The following is a 12,266-nucleotide window of genomic DNA, read 5'->3' on the forward strand; positions in this document are numbered from 1 at the left end:
CACCAGGAGCTGCTGTGGTGCCTTGTCTCACGGGCTTCGGCAACATCCCAAGACAGACGATGCCATGAAGGCGGGAGCATGCGAGCCAGGTTGAGCCCGACGACGTCAAGGCTGTTGTATTGAATTTGAAGATAAATTATTAACCTGCATTATGGCATAAAAACGACACTAGAGCAATCATTCTGTCCTCGAAACAATGATCCTCTGGTTCTTTTGCACTGAACTAATTAAGGTGAACAAAAAGATGAGTGAAATCCTAACACAAAGCACAAAGCACAAACCTGATAAAGTTGTACATTCAATCACTCTGCAGTTCTACTAAAATTGTAAAATCACATATTTGAGAATTTGGGCCCCTATCATAAAAGGCCAAGGCGCAGCACGTACCCACGTCCGGCAGATGACGTGGGGCAAGCTCCAGAAGGAGGTCGGCGGACCCCACTGTGGTGTCTCGGGCCGGGAGGCGGGTGGGATGACCCCTGCAGCAGGTAAGGGGGAGAGACGCTCGTTGTCTCGATCCAGATCGGGGCGATGGGGAGAGGGCGAGGCAGGTCGTGCCCCGTTGGGGCGGCGATGCCGCTGCTGCGATCCAGATCGGGATGAGGAGAAGAGGGCAAGGCAGGCCGTGACTCGTGCGTGGCAAACAGTGCCTCGAGCCGGCGCCATGGCCCCAGCGGCGGGCAGCGATGCCGCTACAACGATCCAGATCGGGATGAGGGAGAGAGAGGAGGCGGGTCACTCGTGAGTGGTGACTCGTGCGGGGTATTCCGTGATTTGCATCGGCGGTGGCATCGATGTAATTTTCGTGTGAAGCGACATACGAGGCATCGACGTACGCAACTGCAAATTAAATAATAGTATAGATACGTCGACAGAGTTGACAAGAAACGGTGGGCGGCAATTATTTATGCTCACACAAATCATATTTAAGAGGACTCTATCAAGTCATGAAAAAATGAGGACTCCATAATAATGTTAGGGTCAGGTCAAGCGAAATAAGGTCAACTCCACTGCCAAGCAAACAACTTGCATTGGGCCGCTAGACACGCTAGCTGTAACAAAAACGAGCAAGTCCACGATGCCTACAGCATTACAGCTGGTAGCAACGTGTAGGGAAAATTCGTTTAGTCACTCGAGGCATTTGGACTGAGATCTCAATGAGATTTTTTTTTCAAACATGATCTCTGAGTAGTCTTTGATCTTTGTCTCCCCCAGAAAATCACTGTTTCTTATCTATCGGTCCTCTCCGATCCAGAAAAAATGTCGTAGCTTTAGTTTAACACGACACTTTTAGTGGATCAGAGAGTACTAAGTTTTTATGAAGTTTGCACGGTTTACACCGAACGAAGGTTTTCACCGGATACGTCGCCAAGTAAAATAATTTTCTTGTTAATTATCCGTCATCACTTGAGAATGTCTGATACGACGTCCATGTTTGCATGTCAATGGAAAATGGGCTTTTACCAAGTTCACTAGTCGACTTCGCTACCAGCCCTGTTTTTGCCTCTAATGGCTCGACGTAATATATTTGCAAAGCGGTTAGCATTGTTTTATTTAACATTTTTTCTTGTTGAGAAAAAGAGAAAGGATACCTATACCGATACTAGTAATTATAAAATATAATGTAGAGGAAGAGCTCCCAATATTGACCATTGGATCAAGTATATCCAAGGGCCGAGAAGTGGCAAATCCATAATAGATGGAACTTGTATAAAATTATTGATTTACTACTCCCTCCGCCCGATATTAAATGACTCAAATTTGTTCAAATGTTGATGTATCTATGTCTAAAAAACGTCTAGATACATGTAATAAAAAACACTTAATATGGTACGGAGGGAGTATACGAGTTTCTTTTACATAATTAAAGACTGTTAAGAAGATTCTTATAGAATAATCACGAGATTTGTATTCGAGTGGGTAGAGTCATAGCCCCACAATTCAAAATTACCTTATGCAAGTTTTACTAATATAACGGAACGGAGGGAGTACTTAAAAACTGGCTGCAAAGATAATTTTTTGGTTGGAGCTGTAGCACCTTCTATACATATCGAGACTGCCAAGCCCCCCACCCCAACCCTACCCACACACACACACACTGTGCGCCTGCTGTCTCTGCTGACGCCTTAATAGGAATCCAGGATACACAAACAAAAAATAGGTATTGTCACCCTTTACAAATTAAGTTGATAGATGTTGGTATGTTGAATACTGGAATGGAGAGCATCTAATTTTATGCGTACTTGTGTTGTTAATCGGTGAATCCTTTTCAGAAGCAAGGCAGACAAAACATCAATGGCAGGAGCCGAGTTCGTGGTGGATCCATGGAAACAGTGGGGTCTCCAAGCGCTGGTACTGCTCAGCTTCGTGCTCCAGGTGACGCTCCTCATCTTGGCACAGTTCCGCCGGTGCGTCGACTCCAGCGTGCTAAGGGTCTTCGTTTGGTCAGCGTACACGCTGGCGGATGCGACGGCGATCTACGTGCTCGGTCATTTGTCCGTGACAGCAGGTCGCCGGAGCATGAGCTGATGGCGTTCTGGGCGCCGTTCCTGCTTCTGCACCTAGGCGGGCAGGACAACATCACCGCCTACGCCATCGAGGACAACCGGCTGTGGCTGCGCCACCTGCAGACGCTCGCCGTGCAGGTGGTGGCGGCTGCGTATGTCATCTACCAGTCGTCCATCCAAGGTAGGCGATCCTTGCTCTGGCCGGCAACTATCCTCGTGCTTGCAGTCGGCGTTGTCAAGTACGGGGAGAGAGTGTGGGCGCTTAAGCGCGCGGGCAGTAGCCCAGCGGGGCACAACTACCGGAGCGTTGAAAGGACTCAAGCATTGGCGAGTTTCTCTTCGGAGCGGCATCGGCAGTCGGGTGTTGCGGATACGGAAGCCTTCTTGCGAATAGCTCACGAACTGTTGGTATTTCCCAAGGATTTGTTGCTAGAGGGGGCGTTTCCCACTGATTGTGTAAGTACGGATCTGACTGGGGAGGAGGCGTACAAGGTGGTCGAGATGCAGTTATCGCTGATGCACGACGTCTTCTACACCAAGACACCGGTGATGCACAGCTGGCATGGCCTCTGCAGCCGTATAATCTCCCTGCTAGCCACCGCCAGTGCGCTATTGCTGTTTCAATTGCAGCTGGGTGATCACAAGAACTTGTACAGTACATTTGATATCGCTGTCACTTATGTTCTTTTAGTCGGGCCGGGGCCGTCATCCTGGAGATCACGTCCGTCTCGAGGGTCATGTTCTCGGGCGGGACGTGCGTGCTCCTGGAGCAGAAAGGATGCATCGACTTGCCCGTGTAGTTGTGTTCCTTCGCCGGCTCGTGCATGCAGCAGAGTGGAGAAGAAGGTGCTGCTGGTCGCGCTCCATGGGGCAGCACAACATGCTTCAGTTGTGTGCTGGCAGGGAGGCGAGCCGAAGCAGCAAGCTCGCGAGAAGGATGGGAGCTGAGGACCCGTGGAACATCCGGGCGTACTCCTGCTCCATCCCCGTCTCGGCCTTCATCGAGCAGCTGATGGTGAAGCAAGTGCTCCTCAAGAACAAGGATGAGAGATGGAGCCCAGATCAAATCTTGATGGCCGAGGGTAGGGAGGCGCTGAAGAGATGGGGACTGTACGGGCGCCTGAGCTGGAGTGTAGAGGAGAGCATACTCGTCTGGCACCTCTCGACAGACCTCTATCTCCGTTGGTACAAGGAGGAGCACGCGGAGAGTGATCTTTCCAAGGCCGTCGAGGCGCTCTCCAATTACATGCTTTTCCTCCTCGCAGCACGTCCCGAAATGTTGCCTCCTCCTGCCGACCGTAATGCCTATGTCCAGACGTGCTACGCACTGCTGCCCTCTAAAGTGAAAAAGAGGAACCTTGCTCTGCGTGATTTGGAGTACAGCTCAGCCGAAGATCCGGCCCGCTCACTACGACACCTTGGGAAATCATTGGTCACTGGTTCCCCTGACATTACATTTGAATCTTCATTTCCAGTAGTAGGCAGATATGATCAGAAACGTCGATGACAGGAGCTATGCTTGGTGTAAAGCTCATCGGCGAGGACCGGTTAGCGGGTTCATCTACGGGTGACATGCTGGAGCTGATCGTCCAAGTGTGGTTGGAGATGCTGTTCTACGTGGGCTGCCGATGCACCGCCTACTCTCATGCCAAGCAGCTCAGCAACGGCTCTGAGCTCATCACCGCCGCTGCTCTCCTAGTGAAACTAGCGGATGCGCTAGCCGGGAGGGTGCATCCTGGAAACCCGCGCTCGGGCATGCAGTGGGACCCGCAGAACAGTGAAGACAGGACAAAACTGCAGGCATAGTGCATTTAATGCACCGATAGAAGTCTTATCAGCAGGCCTAATCTTGTTTAGCAAGGCTAGAACGATCGCCCTAAGAGCTACTTTTTCTACCGTTCTGTACTCTTAAACTTGTGAATATAACAAAACGCAGGACGTAGTTACACCTCCAGGTGGCCCGAACCTGAGTAAAACTCTCGCGTTTACTCTTCGTGTCTATCGCCACGCCGGCGATCGCGGAGCGATCACCTCACCCTCCACTGAATCGAAAAGGGGGTGCTCAGCATCCCCGGTGCCGAAGACCGTGCTCCGACACAGTCAAATTAACAAAATGAATCGGTGAATCCTTGCGCACACAAAGATCTTGGGCTGACTGGCTGGAATTGAAAGATCTACCTCTATAATTACATAAAGACAAATATTCTTTAATTTTTGCGGTCTGATTTGGGGCTCCAAACTCCAGAAGTTAGCCAGCAGACCCAAGATTGCAAAGTTTCAATTTTTCCATGAAATCCAAACCTGTAGCAACACCATTGATTTCCCTTGAAAAGAAAAACAATCGATTCAGTAATATTCTAATTCTTTTCCTCACCTTCCCAACTCCTGGATTAGCGTAATTTCTTTGAAGAAGAACAAACCTAAGAACACAACATTTGGGCATCAAAGGCAGGCCACAATTTGCACGTCTGGCCCATCAGTTCTATTCGGAAAGATAACTGAATCAAAATAATTCCTTTTAGCCCTTACATAGGGGCAAAAGCTGAAGCCGCAATGTATTGCACAGTAGGTCCAAAGTGATGTGGGTCGGAGTGGCCTGATCTTTTGATGAGATTGATAACTCTCGATTTGGGTAGGAGGTGACGTTGACGATCCGACTACGGCCTAAGAGGCAGCGCCTTAGCAATCGATACACCAACTCCACAGGGTTATTGATCACGCGGGGGCACGATCAACCTGACCACGAAGGTCTTTGTTCCTGCAAGCAATCGAAGAACAAGGAAGAACAAGATAAATAGCGGATGCAATCTGAAATTGCGAGTATACTATATCAAACCAATGTCTCAACGAGACGATAAGTTGGAGTCTTGACGACGGTAAAACAGGTGGTCTAACCGACACACGCGATTACACGAAAGTAGCAAAGATGGCTAAACTTTATCTAATCAAAACACAAAGCTCCTTAGGGGGGCTCATGGGGTATATAAAGGAGGAGAGAGAGATATTTTCGTCCACCTTGAGTAAGGAGGCCGAAATCCAACTCTATCTCTAACTTTCCTAACAAACTACAACTCTTTAGGAAACAGAAAAACAGATCCGTCAGCTTGTTTTGTCCGTCACGGTCAGCACGAGTCGAATCTCTTGATGGGGCCAGATCCGTTGGAAAGGTCTTGTAATTACCTTTCCAACAAGTACTTGTTTGCTTGATTTGGACTTCGGATGCGGCCTGGGTGATTAAAACAAATTCGGGTCTCCTGGCAGTTCGGACCCGAATCGGATTCAATTTTAATTCGTGATATCTTTCTCTAGCAAACTTTGAATCATGTGCCGTTTGATTTGTTGGAAAGTACACTTGAAATCCTTCCCTCTCAGCTGTATGAATGCTTGATTCTTGTTGGCCCTCCCGTTCGTTTCCATCATATCTCATCTTGACTTTGAACTTGAAAAACTCGACAAGATGTCTACGTAATAAAACGAGACAAGATAGTAGTAGCTCCGCCTCTTCATAAATATGACAATGAAACAATTACTACTTGAATTCACCTGATTATAAATCTTGTCAAATATTATAGAATTGAAGGTACCAAAAGTCATATCCATGGTTAGCATATCCATATCACAAAGAGTCATGAACTTTTATTTAATAGATACTAATAGCACGCAGGCTATTGTCACAAGGTTGTAGTAGCCGAGGTTGTAACTAAATAGTAAGACACCATGGAGTGTAGATCCATTGGGACTGAGCTGAGGAAATGTCTTCCGATGTAGAGCGCCTGGACTGAAATATAATGAGAAAAAATGAGGCATTAGAAAAATTTCTGGTGGGACATGTATTGGATAGATAAGATGTCTATTGACATGCCTTATTTGAACAGTTTTTTTGGGTTGAGAGTTTCCTTTTTGTCAGCAGATGACCTGCAATCAATATGGGTATTAGCAATAAAACATGTGCAGAACAAAGGACGGAGAGGAGCTGATAAATACATAGAAACAAGAGTTTCTGAATTAACCTCTTAGAACCATGTTTCTTGTTCTGAGATCCAGCATCAGAAGGAATACCTGGTATGATGTTTGGGGGTGTTGACGTTGCCTAAATTTGGAAAGTAAGAAACCGTGTAAGTTGCAAGTTGATTTTGAAATTCATGGAATGATCGATATTATTATGTCGTACTGGTGTATCAGCTGGAAGGGACTCTTTTCCAGTATCATCAGAGTGCTGTGAATTTTCATTAGATCCATTTGGATTGGAATTTTCCATGTCTGTAGTATCAGTCTAGGATTGAGGCAAAAAAAAAAGAGTAAGATTTACAAGCCATAAGCAGGCTGTGTCAATAGGGAAGTTAAAATAAACTACTGACCACTTCACTTTCATCAGCCGTGTGTTGCGTTCCAGGAGTTGGTGTGGCCTGTTTGCCAAATGGTGGAGTAACAGGAAGTTAATTAATAAGAAGGAAAAGCATCAGATGCACAATCAATGCAGTGCTAGAATACCACTTACATTACTGGTTGAGCTTGATGATTCCTTGGATGTGCTTCCTTCAGGATGAGAAATTTTGGTAAACTTAAACTCAGTTGACTTGCCATGGATTTCCTTAATGGTGTTGATTTGGAAGGAAAGCTTCCCATACTGGAGTCCTTTCTCATTCACAGAAAAGCCAATCGTGTATTTCTGAGAAGTGAGAGTTGTGATCTCAGCAGGAATAACGTCTGGTCTACGGGATGCAGTATTAATGAGTGCGTCAACATTTTTCCCGATGAGTTGTTCAGCCACCGTAGCGAAGAACACGAACTCAGCCTCTCCTATCTTGTCAGCACCCATAAAAGCGATTTTGTACCTGGGGAATGTATTCATACGGTATGTCTAAACAATTAAATAGGATGTGCATAAAAGGAGGTTGAGTGGGGTAGAGAAATAAGTGGCAATACCTTGGACGAGCTCCAGTAGTTTTGCAATTTGGAGTATTGCAGACAATGTTTGCCCCTGCTCCGTTTGAACCTTTGTGACACATGTTGCAAGCAAGAAACCACCATTTGTTTGATAACAACTTTGTCGCTGTAATGGTGGATATCATGTTTTATTCTGCAAAAGAGTAAAAAGCTAAGTAATGTTCGTTGCATCTATAGGGAATGGGGAGGAATAAATAGCTTGGAACTCAAGTAATATACAAGATACTCATATGGATCTGTTTCTAGCAAGTATTTAACGGTGACTGTTTCAGGCTCAGATCTTTTGAAGGCAACAGTGTACTGATCTTCTTCAGCGGTCATCCACCTGAGAGATGGAAGTTGTAATCCTAATCTGTTCAAAAAGAATTGAAACAAACAATGGCTGAGCATGGATGAACATTTACAGTAGTTGGGTTGTTGTAAATGCGAATGGCAAAAATAGTAACCATTCGCAGTATTCTTTCTTCTCAGGGATATCAGGGTTCAAATAGAGTTTCGCAGCCTCACCACAGCTTATGGTTACACGTCAAATATATTTTTAAGATGCGGGTGAGAATTGTGATAAACATACCAAGTCATGGTCGTAATTAGGTGAGAAACGGAGAAAAAATATACCTCGGTAGCTTTTTATGAGGTGCCCACAAAGAGTATTATGAGGGCGCTGACTGACCACTCTTGTATAAGTTCTCACCATCAAATTGAGTTGCATGGTCTCCCCATAATGCAACATCCATAGTTGTCCCACTGAGGCAATTATAGAATGGAAGTGTTGGATTGAATGACATGTTTATTTAGTAGACAGGAATATGCAATAATAAGAATAGCTTGCTCAATATTTGATATATGGAGAGTTCTCTTAAAAGATTCTTTAGTATAACCTGGCACCTGGACTTTGAGGAGATCAGAGATTGCCAAAACAATTCCAAGAACATCTGCACGTAAGTTGAAGAATGAATAAGTAGATACAATTATTAAATGAACAACAATTCCAGTACTAAGCATTATGATGTTTGCCTGTGAAAGACTCGTTTGTGCCCACAAGAGCTGGTAGAAGTTGGTAATCAGTCAAGGAGTACACATAGCGCGGGAAATCAGCAGGCACATCAGTCTGCACATGGACCTTTGACCATGGGTTTAGTACGATCATGTATGGTCCATCTACAGCCTTGAAAACATTCTTTGATGACCGGGTTAAGAAGTCCGAAATGGCGCACACATTTCCTTCTTTCAGATGCTCTTTTAAACTTTCTGCATGGTTTGCTGGAATTTCGCCATAGATTTTATTTCCCTGCATGTAAAAGTGGTTAGGGCATTTAAGAGCTTCATTGCATAATGGGAAAAGAGAGAAATAGAGAACATCATATACCTCCTTGTCAATTAAGACAATGTCCAAATGAGCAAATTCACCCTCTTTATTTTTATAATCCCATGCACGAGCGATGCGAGCAAGCACGCCCACACGTTTCTTGCTTGGGTGTAGGTCCGAGATAGGAAGCAATTCAGGCTGCAAGTAGGAGTGGGTTAAACATATCACTTGAAGTTAAAGAAAGAGGTAGAAATTAGCTGTAGATGTTAAACGAAACTTACCTGTACATATAATATAGGTCCTACTAAACTAATAGTATTTATATGTAATGTTATTTTGTGGCAGAGAGGACTTCACGTTACACAACATTTGAGGTTGTGTTGGATGAGTTCTCGTTATTTCGATCAATAAGGATTTTAAGTCCTTTACGTGATGTTACCCGTGAGACTGCAACATAGAGCTGACCATGTGTAAAAACAGGTTTCTTTTAAGTAAATTCCAACAGAATCAAGTGTTTGACCTTGGCTTTTGTTAATTGTCATTGCATAGCATAGACGTAAAGGGTATTGGCGCCTCTCAAGAACAAATGGAAATTTTGATTTTTTGGACATAAGAATAATTCTAGGAATGTAAACTGTATCACCAATATGCGAGCCTGTCATTATGGTGGCCTCAACAACTCGGGTTGCCAACCTAGTTATGATGAGTCTGGTTCCATTACATAGGCCCATAGTTTGGTCAATATTTCGAAGGAGCATGACAGGACAACCGACTTTAAGAACCAGTTTATGATGTGGAAAATTGCTAATGACAATAGAATTTAAGAATTCAGTAGGATATAGCTCATCAAAGTCTCCTAGCTTGTCATTCATTTTTGAAATAGAATCACAACTCAAATGCTCAAATGAATCTCCAGGAACACCACCAAATGGTGTTGTCGCTGCAGCAGGATTGATTGGTTCCAGAATATAGCGGGGTTCTATCAAGTGTTTCGAAACAGTGTCTATGTGTCATAGGAGCTTCATCCCAAATTATAAGAGAGCATTCCTTTATGAGATCACTCAAATCAGTCCCTCTCTTAACGTCACACAAGGTGGTCTCATCAATGTCAAGTGGTATTTTAAATCGTGAATGGGCAGTCCTACCCCCTGGTAATAAGAGGGAAGCCACTCCCGATGAGGCAACTGCAAGGACAATTTTGCCCTTTGAGCGCAAGAGCGAAAGAATAGCATTCCAAACAATCCCAGTGCCTCCGTGTCCAGATAGAAAGAAAAAACCAGGTTTCTTGCTCAAGACAGACTATAATTTCATCAATGTAGTAGAAGTAGCTAAAAGGTCGGCTAGATCATATGATTGTTCATCTTGGATGAGCCTATTGAACCTATTCTGAGGTCCACCTGACCGTGGTTGTGGGAGTTTAAAATTGCCTATAGAAGAGCCATTGCGCAGGAACAACTCACTTAACTCTTCTATTAACATGTCTTGCAATTGAGTGGCAGGGACACAAAAGGACGGATTATTAACAAAGGTGCGATATCTATGTTTGATGCCATCAGTCATATGGCAAGCATATTGGTTAAAAAATTTGCGCTCATCATCCATACTGCAGTGCAAAACCATGGTCACAAAAAGATGCCTAAGCTGAGATGATGTTGCCCATATCAAAGCCTCTTTAAATGCAGTGTACCACTCTGTATCATCACCAACAATCCCCGAGATGCACATGCTTCTTTGAATGTCTTATATGTGGTTCTATTGTAGGTTCGTAATTCTTCGAAGCTACATGCACCTTTAACAACCATCAAAAGCATTCTGAGGTAGAAACGCTCACCGGCTGATGGATGGACATAGTATATACGGCCTATCTGCTCATTGGTGGTGTGTCTTTCTTTCCATAACTTTTCTGTTTTATCCCATGTCCATCCACTTGGAAAATCACAGTATGTTAGTTGATGGGCCTGTGGATACATCTGGTTTGCAACAAACCACTCGGTTAGCATAGTTTTCTTTAATTCCTCAGAATTAGACATGATGCTTTTGAGATTTGTTTTGGCCTTATAAGTTATAGTGTTCATATCAGGCAAGTGGATTTCCAACCGTTCTACAGAGGGCATTTTGCAATGCAAAGGAAATTCAAATAGCCGCCAAAGTGCTTCGTGAGGAACCAGATGCCTGCAGTCTAAGTACTCCTGGATTTCATCAACTTCTTTTCTCTTTTTTAGATTAGCATTAACCTTTTCACCCTTTATTGTTTCGAAAACCACATGTGATCTATCTTTTCCTTTCGTGACATACTTAAAAAGATACTTAACAACCCTGGTTTTGTTACACCATTCTACATTGATATGACCTTGGAATTTTTTGAGGAGGGACATATTGTAGGGCACTACAGACCTATTATCTAGCCGGACACCATTTTTATAGATGTAACGACCGTCATCACGCCTTCTATAAATTGGAAAACCCTCTTCATTAATTGAAGTTTCATCATGAAACGATTTAGGGTAATGCTTTGAACAAACACCTTTTTTCATACAGGGGCATTTTTCGTTCATTTTACCACATGGTCCGTGCATCATGGATTCAGAAACAAGTGCATATCCTAGTGGGTCCGTACTGATGTCAGGTATTTCAGCACTGATGAGAGAATCAATAAGGGACAACGTATCTGTTTTGTTTTTGTTTTTAAGCCACACAAGACAGTGTACATGTGGAAGCCCCCTTTTCTGAAATTCAGTGCTGTGTAACACTGCAAAGGGGAGACTAAGTATCATTGGAATAATCAAGAAAAAGGCATATGGATGACAAAACAAAAAAGAAAGCAGAAGATCGTACCAGCTACGACAGGTCCAAATACTTTGCCCTTTTTAATTCTTTTTATGAACTGATCTTGCTTCATTTTGTATACCCTATTAACAATGTCAGGACGGTCTGAGGCTTCCTGGCCTGGTTCATATCGTATGGCTTCTGCAATTTCTGGCCACTTAGTATTGCAAGTAAACGTGGTAAAGATATCAGGACCGCCATGGACACGACAAATGGCCACAGCATCTTGATAGTGGTTGACATAATACCGTTTACCCCCTGTGAAGCTACCTGGCAGCACAGTCTTTCGACCTATTTTCTCACCATCAATGCAACCTTGGCCTACTGCATCGCTAATAGTTTGGAAATGGTCGGATCTTAGTTCTTCTTGTTTCTCAACAATATACCACAAACGATTTTCTTCCAAGCAAGCGTAGCAATCAACCTGTATCTGGTTAGTAAGCCTACCGCAGCATGTGTAAGGATTGTACTGATTAGGTCTGTAGTGGCAACAATATGCATAGTAATCCAGCATTGTAAGTGTTTTGCGTGCTTTATCAGGCAGTGAATGAGCATCAGTGTATTGTATACCCAAATGGAACCCAACATCACCATAGGGGAACAATAATGGGTATTGCAAGGCCATAAGTGCAGGGTGCAGATTAGACACAAAATGTAGTCCACGATCCTTATCGTGCACA

General features: G+C 44.1%; 1 protein-coding gene and 1 pseudogene across 1 annotated transcript; one reads left to right on the plus strand and one right to left on the minus strand.

The window, feature by feature from the left end:
• The first annotated feature begins 2,236 nt into the window (after positions 1 to 2,236).
• Positions 2,237 to 4,329, plus strand: LOC100830922 (annotated as a pseudogene).
• A 1,803-nt stretch (positions 4,330 to 6,132) lies between these two features.
• LOC104582641 lies at positions 6,133 to 7,661 on the minus strand. The gene is made up of 7 exons (XM_014898424.1): positions 7,434 to 7,661; positions 7,006 to 7,342; positions 6,866 to 6,913; positions 6,679 to 6,780; positions 6,567 to 6,597; positions 6,370 to 6,422; positions 6,133 to 6,285 (listed from the first exon to the last, which is right to left on the minus strand). The coding sequence occupies exons 1-7, from the start codon at positions 7,577 to 7,579 to the stop codon at positions 6,208 to 6,210; spliced, it is 795 nt and encodes a 264-aa protein (XP_014753910.1). The 5' UTR covers positions 7,580 to 7,661; the 3' UTR covers positions 6,133 to 6,207.
• Between the last annotated feature and the right edge of the window lie 4,605 nt (positions 7,662 to 12,266).

Source organism: Brachypodium distachyon, chromosome 2 (genome assembly GCF_000005505.3).
Source record: "Brachypodium distachyon strain Bd21 chromosome 2, Brachypodium_distachyon_v3.0, whole genome shotgun sequence".
Classification (NCBI taxonomy): domain Eukaryota; kingdom Viridiplantae; phylum Streptophyta; class Magnoliopsida; order Poales; family Poaceae; genus Brachypodium; species Brachypodium distachyon.

Coding starts and splice junctions, on each gene's coding strand:
- LOC104582641 (XM_014898424.1), bottom strand. CDS start 7,579: ATGATATCCACCATTACAGCGACAAAGTTGTTATCAAACAAATGGTGG. Junction 7,343..7,433: donor ACTACTGGAGCTCGTCCAAG/GTATTGCCACTT, acceptor TACATTCCCCAG/GTACAAAATCGCTTTTATGG. Junction 6,914..7,005: donor CATCAAGCTCAACCAGTAAT/GTAAGTGGTATT, acceptor TTTGGCAAACAG/GCCACACCAACTCCTGGAAC.